A 16,061-nucleotide genomic window follows, 5' to 3' on the forward strand; every position below is an offset into this window, starting at 1 on the left:
TAACTCTGACTTTCAAACCAATGAATAAATCTAGGAGGAGGAGGAGGAGGAGGAGGGGAAGGGGGGAAGACCACCCAAAGACAACAGAGGAGATACAAACAAGGAAATCAGAGAGAAAATTCTGGTCTCTGATACCTACAGCTACAGGGAATGGTGAACACAGCCTGAGCCCTGGGTGGATATAGGTAAAACCTCACAGTAAATGACTGTTTAATTCCAATGTATCTCGTCCAACTCTCAGTAAAACACTACAAGGCATACTGAAAGACAAAAACGGTTTGAAGAGGCAGAGCAAGCAACAGAACTAGACTCAGATACAGCAAGAATGTTAGAATTATCACACCATGACGTTGATTTATGTGTTAGGGGCTCAAATGGAAAAATGGAAAAATTAATAATATAAACAGAGAAATAGAAATAAGAAAGAATCCAAAGAAAATACTGTAAATACAAAACACTGCAGCAGAAATGAAGAATGCCCTAATGGGCTCCTCAGCAGAAACTACAGGGCCAAAGAATCTGAATCTGAAAATCTAAAATGCAAAGAAAAGAAAAAAGAATTTAAAATAATGGAGTATGTAAGAACCGAGGGAGAATTACAAAAAGCATAATGGAAATATCAAAAGAAAAAGAACAAAAGAAATATCTGAAGCAACGACTGTGAATTTCCCAAAATTAATGATACTACAGATCCAACGACAGATACAACGCCGAACAGTACGAATTCCAAAAAACTCTATACATAAGTACATCCCAATCAATATACAGAAGATCAAAGGCAAAGAGAAAATCTGAAAGAAGCCCGAGATGGGGAAAACACCTTACTACCTACAGGGGAGTAAGGATAAGAACTACAAGTGGGTTCAGAAACCATGGAGGCACGAAGAGAAAAAGTGAACTATTTAAAGTGTACAATGAAAAAAAAAAAACCACCAATCTAGAATTCTCTATCTATTGAAATTAACCTTTAAAAGTAACGAAGAAACAGGCTTTCTCTGGCACACGAAATTCGAAGGAATCTGGCGACAGTGGAATTATCTTACAATAAATGTGAACAGAAGTGCTCAGGGAGAAGGAACACGACATAGGGCCGAAATGTGGATCTACATCTTCAAAACGAAAAGCAGTAAAAGAACAGGTGAAAATAAGATAAAATCTTTTTCCTTATAAAATTTTTCCTTAATTGAATAGCTAACATGCTAGCTATTAGTCCAATTAATAGTCACTGTGAGAGAGAGGAAACATTAGGACAAAAGTGAAGTCAAGGGGCTGGGGCTGTGGCATAGTGGATAAAGAGGCCAACCTGTGAGATAAACACAAGTTCGTTGTCTCATGAGGGGAGACAGACAACCTAGGAGGCAATTATGTCCTCGGGAAAACCATGACGGAGGGCGACGAGGGGCAGGGAAGGTGTGAGTCCAAGGGGTGCTGACATTCCAGTGCCGGGCCGGATGCGACGGCCATCTGTTTGCTAATTACTAGTCCCACACGGTCGCCTACGACCTCGTACATAGGCACTGCCCCTGTGAAGAGTAGGGGGTTTGCCTCATCCGCCTTCGGATTCCCGGAGTGAGCACTGCTTTTACGGCGAGGAGGCGGCGGGAGGCGAAAGGTACGAGTCCCTGCAGAGCCCTAAGCGCCGCGACCACCGCTTCCCATGGGCGGCTGTTCTCGGGGGATTTGGGGCGCAGCGCCCTAGAGGTGGGCGAGCAGAGCTAAGCCAGGCCTCGGGCAGACTCGCAAAGCCACCGCGCCGCCAGCGGCTCCGTTTCCAGGGCTACCGCACTGTGACGCGAACGCAGCCACGGGCGCTCAGCGGCCGCCGGCGACCAGACCTGCAGCCCTAGAACTCCATCAGCAAGAAGAACCGGGCAGTTACGATCCGCGCCCCCAACTCCGCCCGCCCCACGAAAAACCCGGGCCCGCCGCGCCCCCTGCCGCGCCGCCGGTCGCATTGCAGCTTCCGGACCTCCTGCGTTTCTCATCAGCAACTTCCGTTTCCGAAGGTCCCGGCTCCGTGGCTTGCCGAGGTCCTCGCCACGGAAAGGTGGCCGCGCCAAACGCCTGAGCCCTGCGAAGGCCTGGGACCAGGACTGCTGCCTCCTCTAGGTGGGCGGCTGCGACAGGGGCGCTGAGAGGATGCCCGATGCCGGCGGGACGTCGTCCCAAAAGCGGAGTCGGGGGCGGAGCGCCCGCTGGCAGCCCGTCAGGCAGGCAGGCGTCAAGCCGGCCCGCGGGCGGAAGAACGGGGCGGGCGTCCGGAGCGGAGTCGTCTAGGAAGCCGCGGTCCCGGGTCAGCCGGCGGGGAGGAGCTGCTGAGACCCAGCCAGACCGCAGGGACGCGGACCCGGACGCCGGCGAGATGCCACTGTTCACCGCCAACCCCTTCGAGCAGGACGTGGGTGAGTGCTGCGCCGGGTCCTGGGCGGCTGTAGGTGCAGCCGGAAAGTGGGCGGCGGCGACTCTGACTGCGGACTGGGAAGGGGCGGTGCCGCCGCCTCTGCGACGGAATGTTTTGGGGGCGATCTCGGCGCGTCGCAGGGGGTCTAGGGAGTACTTCCTGCCTGCGTAGGTTGGAGATCCCTAAAGGGCGGTGCCCCTCGCCGGGCGCCGGGAATACGGCCGAGCTGGAGTTGGAGTCTGGACTGATTGCATACTTAGGGAGTTGTCGCGAACTTTCTGCCCCTCTTGGAGCCTGTTGATGAGCCCTCCTGCCTTGGAAGAGGCGGCGGCTGTGGATACCATACTGTCTAGGGCAGCTCGGCGCTGGAGAGGTCGGCTGCCCCGTGTCGAATGGGGAGAGCTCACGTACACGCGCGTGCAAGCGCTGATGGCACACATTCAGAATTCATGGACGGTTGTACAGGTGCCGTCCTACATTCAGAATTCACGTACGGTTGTACAGGTGCCGTCCCTTACCTTCGATCGCGCAGATGCGACACGTCCTGTCTTGGGAGATGAAAAGGAAAACTCTGGCATCTCAGAAAAGGCTAGAACATCTCGCATTTTCTGCTTGAAAACTTGTCTGGTAAAAGTAGACTGCGTTGTTCTGCCCCCTGCACTGTTCCAGAGCTTCCCCTTAGTGGCTCCTGAGCCCCTGCAGGATTTAGTGGGTCACACTTTAGCATCACTTCGGTAAGAGAGTTACCACTGTTGAGATGAAAAGTACTGTTGTTCATAGATGATCTCGTGGACAGTGCCGTCATCCAAAGCTTCAGGCGCTTGCTTGTCAGCTCATGTGTGACTGGATTCAGTATCCAAAGGCAACTTAAGGATAAAAAGCTAATTCTACAAGTGGATGGAATTAGAGAAAGTGGAATGAAAGGCTAACGAGCTTACATTGGCCTTAAACCTGTATCAGGCAAGAAAAATTTGACATGTTGCATTTTCATGTCTTAACACTTTTTAATGTGAAATAGTTAATAACAAAGCAACTCATTAGTTGACTTGAGATGTCTCCTGAAATGTTTCTTTACAGAGTGTTATCTTTTTTACCTACAGTCATGTGACACATAAGATGTTTTGTTCAATGAGGGACCACGTACATGATGAGGGGCTCTTACAAGGTTGTGTGTCCTAGTGATGTCGTTGTTGTCTTAGTTTGTGTAAGCACAGACTGTGGTGTTTGTACGGTGACATGGTTGCCTAACGATGCATTTCTCGGAGGCGGGTCCCATCACTAAGCATCACATGACTGGTCTTCACTCAGCAGGTATTTCTCACTGCTTGATCCTCAGTGTCACACCTGTGTTCACTGAGCAGACATGCATCGGGTATCTGCTGTGTATCAGGTATTGTGCTTAGTTCTGAGGATGCAACAGGTGAATACATGGGCTTCTTGCCTTCGGGCAATTCTCTCAGTCTAGTGGAGGACGTACACACGTAAGAAGACAGTTATAGTGTATTCATCAGTTTTCTGTTGCTGTAACAGCACACCCGAGACTGCGTAATTTATAACAGGAAGGGGTTTGTTTGGGTCACCAGTTTTGGAGGCAGGGAACTTCACCCTCTGTTCAGCTGCTGACCAGAGCCTGTGAACAGGGCAAGAATGAGTGTGCACCATCAGGAGAGAGGAAAAGGAGACCAAACTTCTGACCTATTCTTTTAGGAAAAAATGTTAATCCGTTCATGAGAGTGGAGCCCTTGGCCCAAAATGTCTCTCGAAGATGCCATCTTCTCTCAGCACTGTTGCATGGGGAGCCACGGTCAGATTACAGCACACAATGTGTTGATATACACAAAATGCCTTCCCCTCTCTGTTTAAAACAGTCATCTTCCCTGAGGAGACAAGGCCCGCAGGTAGGAGCTCTTGCTAGAAAGGTGCTGAAACTCTGCTCTCCCTCCCCCTCTGCTGACAGCACTTCTGCTAGCCAAAGCCCTGTCCCCAGTATCAATCAAAGTAAGGAGGACAGGATTTTGAGATGAAGGAGAGAGAACATTTAATCTGTCCACAGATGATAGGGACTCCTGCTGTGCTAGGGGTTTGGGGCTTATAAAGGGGCACAAGGAAGGAGGTGCTGGCATGGCACAAAATCATGAGAGAGCTGCGGGGCTTTGGTGTCAGGTGCCACAGCCGGTCACTAGAGGGATGACAGTGCATTCCCTCTCAGTTTCTGTGGTGCTCCTTTAGGTCCACAGGTGGTGAGATGAGCTCTAGCCTGGGAACCAGGCGCTGTGAGCCTGAGGACGTGGGCGGGCAGAAAGCCAGCAGTGCAGCCCTGAAGCATCAGCTTCCTGCCTTAACGTTTGAGTAGTATAGGTCGTCCACTTCACGTGATTTCATACTCGGCTGCACTTCTGCCACTCCCGTGTGCTGGTGTGTGTGATAACGATTATGTTATAGACAAGAGCCTTTTACAGTGAAACTTGTTTGGTAGGTGCGCATGCTCACTGGGGGTTGAGCAGTCTTTGTGACACCATTCACGTGAAAAAGAAGTGCTTTTCTCAGTGCCTGAGAAAAACTGACAGGTCAGGATGTCAGGAAGGCACTGAGGAGTCAATGGATGATAGGTGTTTCGTCAGGTGCATGCTGGCCAAAGGCTCAGAAGTAGGGAATTTTGGCAAGTTGCTGTCTTTTCTTAGAGTTAGACCTACAAGCTCTGAAAAGTATACTAGGTATAGCGCATTTGTGCTCTTGAAACATTCTAAATTGGATTTCTTCCAATTTGGATTAATTCTTTGTTGAATAAAATTTCTTTGAAGCTCTTCTAGGAGGAAGGGGGAACAGAAAATATTCTCATACCTCCCCTACCTCCTTGCCCTGGGGCCTGATTGTTAAAGGGGGTAATGGGGCCTGTGCTGTGGTACAGCTGGTAAAAGCCCTGGCCTGAAGCCATATGGGCGCCAACTGCTCCTCTCCAGCTCTCTGCTATGGCCTAGGAAAGCAGTGGAAGATGGCCCAAGTCCTTGGGCCCCTGCACCGGTGTGGGAGACCCGGAGGAAGCTCCTGGCTCCTGGCTTCGGATCAGCGCAGCTCCAGCCATTGCGGCCATCTAGGGAGTGAACCAGCGGATGGAAGACTGACCTCTCTGTCTCTACCTCTTTCTGTAACTCTTTCAAATAAAAATAAAATAAATCTTTTTTTTTTTTTTTTTTAAAGAGGTAAGCACTGGTCTCCTGCAGTGGAGCCTGGTTGGGGCAGCCATTCTTAAGAGAATGTAAAGGAGTAAGTGAAGCGTGGGGGGCGGAGCAACAGAGGAAGGTTAAGTGGTCAGTATTAGAAGAGGAGATGTCATTTCCTTATGTTGTCCCAACTTTTCCTGAGTCATGCCTCTGTTCTACATTGTAACTCCAGTTCTTTGCATTTCTTTTTTGCCCCCTTAATCAAGCCAGGCATATCTTTCTTTCCAGAAACTGCCTGTGTTGTTTACCGTTCATTTGTAAATGTTGGTCTTTTTGATAACCTTGATATCGCCTTTTTTTTTTTTTAAAGATGTATTTATTTATTTGAAAGTCAGAGTTATACAGAGGGAGGAGAGGCAGAGAGACAGAGAGGTCTTCCATGGGCTATTTCACTCCCAAGTTGGCTGCAAAGGCCGGAGCTGTGCTGATCCAAAGCCAGGAGCCAGCAGCTGCTTTCTGGGTCTCCTACATGGGTGCAGGGGCCTAAAGAAGTGGGCCATCTTCTACTGCTTTCCCACCCAGGCCATAGCCAAGAGCTGGATCGGAAGTGGAGCAGCCCACGACTCAAACTGGCACACATATGAGATGTTGGCACTGCGGGTGGTGGCTTTTACCTGCTATGCCACAGTGCAGGCCCCAGTACTACCTTCTTGTGTCTCAGGAAGCTGAACTCAAATTGTACCTCAACAAAACTCTTCTGATACAGCAAATTGAAGTGTGAACTTTTTTTTTTTTTTTTTTTTAAGATTTATTCGTCTACTTGATAAAGGCAGTTACAATGTGAGAGAGAGAGATAGCTCTTCCATCTGCTGGTTCATTCCCCAAAGGCCACGCCAGCCTGGTCTAGGCCAGACTAAAGCCAGGTGTCTGGCACTCCGTACTGGTACCCCTACGTTGGTATCAGGGACCCAAGCACCTGGGCCATCTTCTGCTGCTTTTCCAGGCACAATTAGCAGGGAGCTCACTGTTGAAATCTTTACTCAGTATAGAGTTGATCTTCTGTGTATAAACATAATTAAAAATAAATCTTCATGAAGAATGGGATGGGAGGAGGAGTAGGAGATGGGCTGGTTTGTGGGTGGGAGAGTAGGTATGGGGAGAAGAACCTCTATAATCCAAAAATTGTACTTTTGAAATTTATATTTATTAAGTAAAAGTTTTCTATTAAAAAAAAAAAGTGGAGCAGTCGGAACTCATGTGGAGCTTGTATGAGATGCCAGTGGCTTAACCTGCTGCACCACAGTGCCAGCCCAAACTTTGGTCTGTGAGGATACTTTTATTAGTGAAATTTGAATGTGTGCATTCCTGTGTCTGGCTTTTGTTGTGCACATATAGGGTGCCCCAAGTGATAAAGTTTTATGTGAAAGGTGAGAAAGCAAGCATGCACATGTGAGCATGGGTTGCCTTACGCAGAAAGAGACCTGTCGTGAGTGGGTAATGGGCCCAGAAGGAGAAGGGGGTAGAGTGGGGAGACAGAGTTGTACCCTAGCACTCCTCTAGTCCTGGTTTCTGGAGGGGAGAGGCAGCACCTCCCAGCACCTTTTATGAGGTTGGAGAGGAGAAGGTTGCCTCTACAGACATGAAGTCATCTGGGAGTTTTATGATACCTCCATAAAATTCCATGTGGGCCTTATATACGTATTTACATGATGAATTTCCCCCATAGGTCCCCTGTGAAAGGCATCCTAGGAAAGGCAGTGTTCTGATGGATGAGTAGGATAGAATAACATAGGGTGGGGGCTTGTAGCTTGCAGGTACTTCCAGATCCTAACTAGCAGGCTACCTATCTCATATCAGCCTTAGCCAATTTTTTTCTGTATTTTGCTTGTATGGTACTAAAAGTCCTAATAAGTTCAGGTGATTAATATTTTAAAGGTTTTTTGTTTTATTTGAAAAGCAGAATGACAGGGTTAGGGGAGGGGATCTCTTGTCCATTGGTTCACTCCTGGAAAGGACCACAAAACTCATTCTTGGGCAGGTTAAGCCTCTGCTGTCTTCTAGGCACACCAGCAGGAAACTGGATCTGAAACTGAGCACTCCAATTTGGGATGTTTCGTTGCAATGGTGGCCTAACTTGCTGCATCACAATACCATCCCCCAGAGAAACATTTATTCAGTAAGCTGTAATAAATCTTGGTATGAGCAGCAATAGGCTGAAGGCTTTGAGCTATAGATAATTACAAAATTTAATGAGTGTACTTTGTAATTTTTTAAACTATGAAACAGCAATATTTAAGGCCATAGTATAAGATACAGACTCCTGTTCCTACCATTTCCTATTTTGACAGACTTGATTGTTTCTAAAGAAGAAAACTATCAAAACACAGTTGAAATTTTGTTTTCTTGAAAGACAGTATTACGGGGTGGGGGGTGGGGTGGGGAGAGAGAGCGAAATCTTTCATTCACTAATTCACTCCCCAAATGGCTTCCAACAGCCAGGATTTTGCCAGGCTGGAGCCAGGAGCCAGGAATTCCATCTGGGTCTCCCACCCACACGGGTGCAAGGGCCAAGGACGTCGGCCATCTTCCACTGCTTTCCCAGGCCATAGCCGATAGCTAGATTGGAAGAGGAGCAGCTGGGACTCGAACCAGCACCCATATGGGATGACGGGGCTGGGGGGAGAAAGAAAAAGAAAGAATCTTCCATCTGCTTGTTCACTACCCAAAACCTCTGCAACAGCCCATGCTGGATCAGGCCGAAGCCAGGAACCAGGAGCCCATGGCCGGCGCCGCGGCTCACTAGGCTAATCCTCCGCCTTGCGGCGCCGGCACACCAGGTTCTAGTCCCGGTTGGGGTGCCGGATTCTGTCCCGGTTGCCCCTCTTCCAGGCCATCTCTCTGCTGTGGCCAGGGAGTGCAGTGGAGGATGGCCCAAGTGCTTGGGCCCTGCACCCCATGGGAGACCAGGATAAGCACCAGCTCCTGCCTTAAGATCAGCGCGGTGCGCCGGCCGCAGTGCAGCGGCCATTGGAGGGTGAACCAGGGGCAAAGGAAGACCTTTCTCTCTGTCTCTCTCACTGTCCACCCTGCCTGTCAAAAAAAAAAAAAAAAAAAAAAGAACCAGGAGCCCTGAACTCAGAATCTCCCACGTGGGCAACAGGAGCCCAAGCACCTGAGCCAATTCTGCTGCCTAGTAGGATGCATTAAGCAAAGCAGCCATGACTTGAACCGGCATCTCAGTGTGGGATGTTGGCGTCCCAAGTGGCAGTTTAACCTGCTCTACTACAATGCGTTCCTCACAAGAGGCATCTTAATCATTAGGCCAAGCATCTTCCCTTAGTATAATTTTTACATGAACATATAGAATGAAAAATAAATTCTTCAGTGAAAATTTTATTATATTTGAAAACTTGGCAAACATTTTCTTGGCCAGTAAATATTCCCATATGAAGAACTTGTTTTTAATTTTCATTTATAAAGTGAGAATTATAGTGATTTAGAATTTTACTTCAAATCATTTGAACAAAAAGGGAATTTTTGTTGTTTGTAACTTCTTTTGCTCTAGTATGTCATGAAATGTGTTAGCTTAACATTTACTTCTAAAAATCTGCTTAAAGAAATCTATCATGTGCAGTGTTGTGGTTTTCCTAGTGCTACTAAATATTTGGGATAGATGGGGAATGGGGAAGAACTTTTTTTCCTTTCAAACATTGTCCTACAAGACTTTTTTATTTTGCCTTATGATGAATTGTCTAATTGCACCTAAGAAGGTCAGTATGGCAAATGCCAGAGAATGGTCCATTGCCCCCTGAACATGAATTGAGCTACCTATTTATTTTAGCTCACAATACTTTAATTTTGTAGCAGAAATTTGTCAGTGTATAGAGGAATAGGTTTAGAAATTTTAGCCATTGTAGTGGGTATCTCATTGTGAATAATGTACATTTATATAATGACTATCGGCATTGGTCACTTTTAAATATATTTGCTAAATGCAGGTCCTATTTTTTGAAGTACATAAATCTTTTTCTCTTTTCGCTTAATTGTCACAACTCCTCTTTGAAGCATGAAAGTCACTTTAATGTGGATTTTACAGATGAGAAAATTGGAGTCAGAGCTGAAGTAAACTACCCAGAGCCCTTAAGCCAGGTAGTAAGTTTTTTTTTTTTTTTTTTAAGATTTATTTGAAAGAGTTATACACAGAGAGGAGAAGCAGAGAGAGAGAGAGAAAGAGAGAGAGAAAGAGAGAGAGAGAGAGAGAGGTCTTCCATCCCCTGGTTCACTCCCCAGTTGGCTGCAATGGCCAGAGCTGTGCCGATCTGAAGCCAGGAACCAGGAGCTTCTTCTGGGTCTCCCATGTGGGTGCAGGGGCCCAAGGCCTTGGGCCATTTTCTACTGCTTTCCCAGGCCATAGCCGAGAGCTGGATAGGAAGTGGAGCAGCCAGGTCTTGAACTGGTGCCCATATGGGATGCTGGCACTTCAGGCCAGGTGTTAATGCACTGTGCCACAGCGCTGGCCCCAGGTAGTAAGTTTTATGCAGAGAAGGCAGATCTTCAGTGTTGAATTCATGATGTGCATCCCACCCATAAAGCTGCAAAGTACTCCCCAGGCGAATCCAGAGAGTAGCTAGTGGTTCCTCAGTCTACAGAACGCATTAATCACCTGACCAGCCTTGATTGCTTTGGTTCTCCCTGTGTGGCCCTTTGACATGTTGGTGGCTACTTTGGAGATTCATTTTCTCCCCAGCTGTCAGTTGCACATGATGCTTCTTGATTGGGCTGTCACAACAGAAAATGTTCTTGTAACATTTATGTTTCTACCCTGTTGCCTAATGTAAGGGTGGATATAGAAATAAGCATACTCATTTTATGGAATTGGGAGGGGGCATTTTGAAAGTATCAACCAAGAAAGTGAATTTGCAGGAATATAAAGGCTGGCATTATACATTTTACCTTTTAAGTGGGTGGTTTAAGATAGTAAGAGGCTAGGGGCTGGCGTGCTGCTCCACTGCTGATCCAGCTCCCTACTAATGGCTTGGGAAAAGCAGCAGCAAATGGCCCAAGTGCTTGGGCCCCTGAACCCACATGGGAGACCCAGATGAAGCTCCCGGCTCCCAGCTTTGTCCTTGTACAGCCCCGGTGGATGTGGGCATCTAGGAGGTGAACCAGTGTATGAAAGATCTCTCTCTCTCTCTGTAACTCTGATTTTCAAATTGATAAATAAGTCTTTAAAAATAATATTAAGAGGCAATAAAAGGAGACTTTGATATTTTTTTTCTCTACCTTTTTGCCCTGTGTGCCTGACTTTCACAGTTTCTTCTAGTCTCCCTAAAATGTTGGTGCTGATACGAGACATGAAAAAAAGCGGCAATCACTTCTGTATTCTGCCAGAGCAAGAAACTCTTAAGTATATTTTATTATGTGATTTAAGAAATGGAGTCAGTCATGGCATTCTGCCCAGTCCCTTGTTTATAAAGGAGTCTAGAACCTGAATTTATCTATTTAAACTGTTTAAGATATTCATACATAGGAAACTGAAAAGTAAGTTGTTAGGAAGTGTTGACTTGGCAATTTTGAAAAAAAAAAAAAAGTTGCACTCAGCAAGCAATTTAATGTGGTTTAAACTTGGAGCATATAACCTGAGCCAGAATGCCTAGACTGAAATCTCTTTTACTGTTTGCTAGCTGTATTACCTTGTCCTAATGACTTTTCTGTATCTCAGTTTTCCTGTCTTTAAAATGGGGAGCCTTGGGGCTGGCGTTGTGGTGTAGTGGGTAAAGCTGCCGCCTGTGGCGCTGGCGTCCCATATGGGCACCAGTTCCAGTCCCAGCTGCTTCACTTCCTATCCAGCTCCCTGCTAATGGCCTAGGAAAAGCAGCAGCAGGTGTCCCGAGTGCTTGGGCACCTGTACCCAGATAGAAGACCCTGAGGAAGCTCCTGGTTCCTGGCTTCAGCATGGCCCATCCCTGGCCATAGCAGTCATCTGGAGAGAGAACCAGTGGGTGGAAAATATCTCTTTCTCTGTATACCTCTAACTCTGACTTTCAAATAAATAAATAAATCTTTTTATAAAAATGGGGAGCTTTCATTTGCTTGAGGAGTAATTTAGGATATGTAAAATGCTTAGACAATGTTACTTAATTGCTATTAATGTTTGTTTGTTTATTTTTGTAAGAGAGAGATCTTCTGTCTGCTGGTTTACTCCCCAAATGCTCACAACAACTAGGGTTGGGCCAGGGCAAAGCCAGGAGCCTGGAACTCAACCCTGGTTTCCCATGTGGGTGGCAGGGATCCAAGTCCTTGAACCATCAACCTGCTGCTTTCAAGAGTACATATTAGCTGGTGCCGTGCCTCAATAGGCTAATCCTCCACCTTGCGGCGCTGGCACCCCGGGTTCTAGTCCCGGTCAGGACGCCGGATTCTGTCCCGGTTGCCCCTCTTCCAGGCCATCTCTGTGCTGTGGCCCGGGAGTGCAGTGGAGGATGACCCAAGTGCTTGGGCCCTGCACCCCATGGGAGACCAGGAGAAGCACCTGGCTCCTGCCTTCGGATCAGTGCGGTGCGCTGGCCGCAGCGCACCGGCCGCTGCGGCCATTGAAGGGTGAACCAACGGCAAAAGGAAGACCTTTCTCTGTCTCTCTCTCTCTCTCTCTCTCTCTCTCTCATTGTCCACTCTGCCTGTCAAAAAAAAAAAAAAAAAAAAAAGAGTACATATTAGCAGGAAGCTGGATTGAAAGTGGAGCTGGAACTGAATCCAGGTGCCCTAGTGTGGAATGCAGATATCCCAGGTGGCATCTTAACTGTTGAGCCAAATGCCTACCCTTCTGTTGTTTCTAATTAAATTATTTATTATTCAGTACTCAGAGCTATGTGGAGGTTTTAATTTGAGAACAAATGTACAGTGTACTTTTCTTTTAAAGTAAGATTTTTTTTTTTAAAAGATTCATTTATTTATTTGAAAGAGAGAGGGAGAGACACAGATCTTTCATCTGCTGGTTCACTCCCCAGATGGTCGCTGTGGCCAGAGCTGGGCCAGTTTGAAACCAAGAGCTTCATCCAGGTCTCTCACATGGTTGACAGGGGCCCAAGCTCTTGGGCCATCTTCTGCAGCTTTTCCCAGCCCATTAGCAGGGAGTTGTATCAGAAGTGAGGCAACTGGGACACAAACTGGCACTGATAGGGGATGCCAATGTTGTAGGCAGTGGCTTCACTTTCTATCAACAACACTGACCCCTCTTTCAGGAAAAAAAAACTTATTTATTTGAAAGAGTTACACAGCAAGAGAAGGCGAGTCAGAGAGAGAGAGAGAGAGAGAGAGAGAGAGAGAGAGAAGTCTTCCATCCACTGGTTCACTCCCCAGTTGGCTGCAATGGCTGGAGCTGCACCAATCCAAAGCCAGGAGCCAGGAGCTTCTCCAGGTTCTCCCATGTGGGTGCAGGGGCCCAAGGACCTGGGCCATCCTTCGCTGCTTTCCCAGGCCATAGGAGAGAGCTGGGTCGGAAGTGGAGCAGCTACAGAGAGAGTTAGAGACAGAAAGAGAGACGTTTTCGATCCACTGATTCATTCCCCAAATGGCTGCAACCACCGGGGCTGGGTAGGAGCCAGGAACTTCTTCCAGGTCTCCCACATGGGTGCAGGGGGCCAAGGACTTTGTCCATCCTTCACTGCTTTCCCAGATGCATTAACAAGTAGCTGGATTGGAAATGGATCAGCTGGGACACAAACCAGCAGCTGTATGGAATGCCAGCCCTGCAAGCTGGGGCTTTAACCCACTGTGCCACAGCACCAACTCCATATTTCTGTCTTTAGTGAAAGCAATCATCTGTGGTTTCCTGCCAATACCAAAATGAATTTTGCTTATTTACATTCTCTAATTTGCTTCTGTTTTGAAAATTTTTTTTCATTTTCCTGGTTTTATATTACACATTTAAGGTATAAATTAAGTATTTTTTTCTTCGAACATATAAAAAGTGAAGTTTTCCTCTAAGATTGTTACAATCTGCATATGTCTACCAAAATTCCTGTACTAGAAACATAATCCCAAGGCAACAGTATTGGAAGGTGGAGACTCTGAGATGTGTTTAGGTCCTGAGGGATTCACTCTTTTGAATGGATTAATGCTCTTATAAAAAGGGCTTACAGAAGTCCATTCATCCTTGTAGTCTGCCTTCTGCTATGTGAGGATACAGCAAGAAGGCCCTTACCACAGGCTGCATTTGGATCTTGGACTTCCCAGCCTCTAGAACTGTGCGAAGTAAATTTTTGTCCTTTATAAATTACTAGTCTTAGGTATGCTGTGATAGCACCTCCAAACGGACTAAGACAAAAATCTAACCATTGTTTTAGTCATGTCAAGGGATACTGATATGTAGTATCTTCATCACCGTAAATTCTTGAGTTGCTTTCTGTCATTCTTAATTATCTGTATGTCTTGATTATTTCCACATGGTTGAGTATTACAAGTATTCTAATAAATACACTCTGTATTCAGAGAGTATGTTGTATATGTTGTCCTAATTATTTCTGTTTTAATAGTTCCATGCACACTTGAAGAAAGATTTATACTCTGCCTTAATGTACAGGCAGTCTTGTCACAACATTCCAATATATATGAATTTGATGAACATGGTTTCATTCAATAGCATGAATCCCCTAACAAACCTTGTGATAACCTTGGACATAAAATTCAGCTGAACTGACTGAATTTCTGCTTTTTTTAAATTAAATTTAATTTTTTTTAAAGATTTGTTCACTCTTTGCTGAGCATTTAGCATCTGCCCAGTTATTGTCACTATTTTGTGCTTTAAGTACTTTGAAGTTCTGCTTTAAAGTTGCTTTTTGCTGACTTTAATATTTGGGTTATGTTAATATCTGTTGACACCGACTACTTTTATCTTGCTTGTGGGATTTTCTTGAATGTTTAGTAATATTTTTGGTGGTCATTGTGATTATTCTTTGTGGGGAGGCTAGATTACATTTTTTTCTATAAAGGTTGTTGAGTTTTGTTCTGCCAGAGAGTTGTACTGGGGAAGATCTTTCAGATTTTGTCAGGCTTGGACAAATAGACCTATATTGAATAGGTCTATTTCAATTTAGAATTAAATTCTAGAGGGCTTTTTCACTTAAGATATGGCCTTTTTTGCATTTCAACTGAGTATATGAAGTGTTCTCTTCACTTTGGTTGGCTGGTGTATTAGTCTGCTCAGGCTTCTGGAACAAACTATGCTGGGTATATTACATAGTAGATTACATTTTCTCATAGTTCTGGGAAATGGAAGTCCAAGGTCAAGGAACTAGTCTCCCCTTGCATTGCACTCACCTTCTTCAAATGACCTCACCTTGGTGTGTGCAGGTGAAGCAGTGTTTTGTTGCTTCTTGAGAGGACACAACTTATTGGAGCAGGGCTCATTTAGCTTTAATTCCTTTCGAGGCTCTTTCTCCAAATAGAGCCACGCTGGGGGGTTACAACTTCAACTTATAAGTTTTGAGGATCAAACATTTGGTCCTTGACAGGTTGGATGACTCTTAGCATCACACGACATTTCAGCCCCATAGTAGGTGACCTCTGCTAGACCTCATTGAGATTCCCCTTGTGTGCATATTGTCTAGCCCTTTACCAAAGACCCAAAATAAATCCCTGTTCTCAGAAATATGGTCTCAGTCTCCAAACTGCTCTACCTAGAGGAACCCAGTCTGTGCTGACAGGAAAGTATTCTCAGGCAGAATTCTGAGGCCATCTTTTCATACTGCTTTTCCCTCAGACATCTCAGAACTGCACTGCCTGTTACCCATTTTCTGAAAATAGTTGCCTTATCTGTTTTGACTTGTTTTATCATTGTTTTCGTAGGATGGTAAGTCTGATACCAGATACTCTGTCATGTTTGGAAGCAGAAGGCTAGTCATGAGTTTTTATTTCCAAACATAGTAGGAGGAGTTTTAAAGATTTCTTACAGGCATTCATGTTTTATATAGTTTTTTTTTTTTAAAGATTTATGTATTTATTGGAAAGTCAGAGTTACAGTGGGAGAGACGGAGAGAGAGCTTCCACCCACTGGTTCACTCCCCAAATGGCTGCAGTGGCCAGGGCTGGGCCAGGCTGAAGCAAGGAGCTTCATCCTGGTCTCCCACATTGGTGGCAGGGACCCAAATACTTGGGCTATCTTCTGCTGCTTTTCCCAGGCTATTAACAGGGAGCTGAAGTGGAAGTGGGGCAGTCGGGATACAAATTGGTGTCCATATGGGATGTTGGCATTGCAGGTGGTGGCTTTACTGGTTATGCTGTATTGCTGGCCTTTGTAGAGTTAATTTTAAAAAATTACTGATAGAGCCTGTGTTATTAAAAGTTTTATAGATATATCTGGGTTCTTTTTAAAGCTGAAGTTTGAGCATAATGGACTATGTAGAGGGGGAGCTTTTTTGTTCCTTGTAGGTATTGATTGAATGATTCTTTATGATACTGTTAGGATCTTTCTGAACTATTTCACTGTGTATTTGAGGCTC

General features: G+C 45.8%; 1 protein-coding gene across 4 annotated transcripts in view; it reads left to right on the forward strand.

Moving 5' to 3' along the window:
• Positions 1 to 1,876: 1,876 nt before the first annotated feature.
• Positions 1,877 to 16,061, forward strand: part of STAM2 (signal transducing adaptor molecule 2) — a 61,612-nt gene continuing 47,427 nt past the window's right edge. For 3 of the 4 annotated variants that reach the window (XM_051848619.2, XM_051848617.2, XM_051848618.2), the window contains exon 1: positions 1,877 to 2,402. In XM_051848619.2, the coding sequence (XP_051704579.2) occupies positions 2,147 to 2,402 (256 nt within the window). In that variant the 5' untranslated portion in view covers positions 1,877 to 2,146. Of the gene's footprint in view, positions 2,403 to 10,875; positions 10,970 to 16,061 lie in introns of all 4 variants that reach the window. The other variant, XM_051848620.2, reaches the window with a different exon arrangement.

The sequence above is a fragment of the Oryctolagus cuniculus genome, chromosome 3 (assembly GCF_964237555.1).
Source record: "Oryctolagus cuniculus chromosome 3, mOryCun1.1, whole genome shotgun sequence".
In the NCBI taxonomy this organism is placed as follows: Eukaryota; Metazoa; Chordata; class Mammalia; order Lagomorpha; family Leporidae; genus Oryctolagus; species Oryctolagus cuniculus.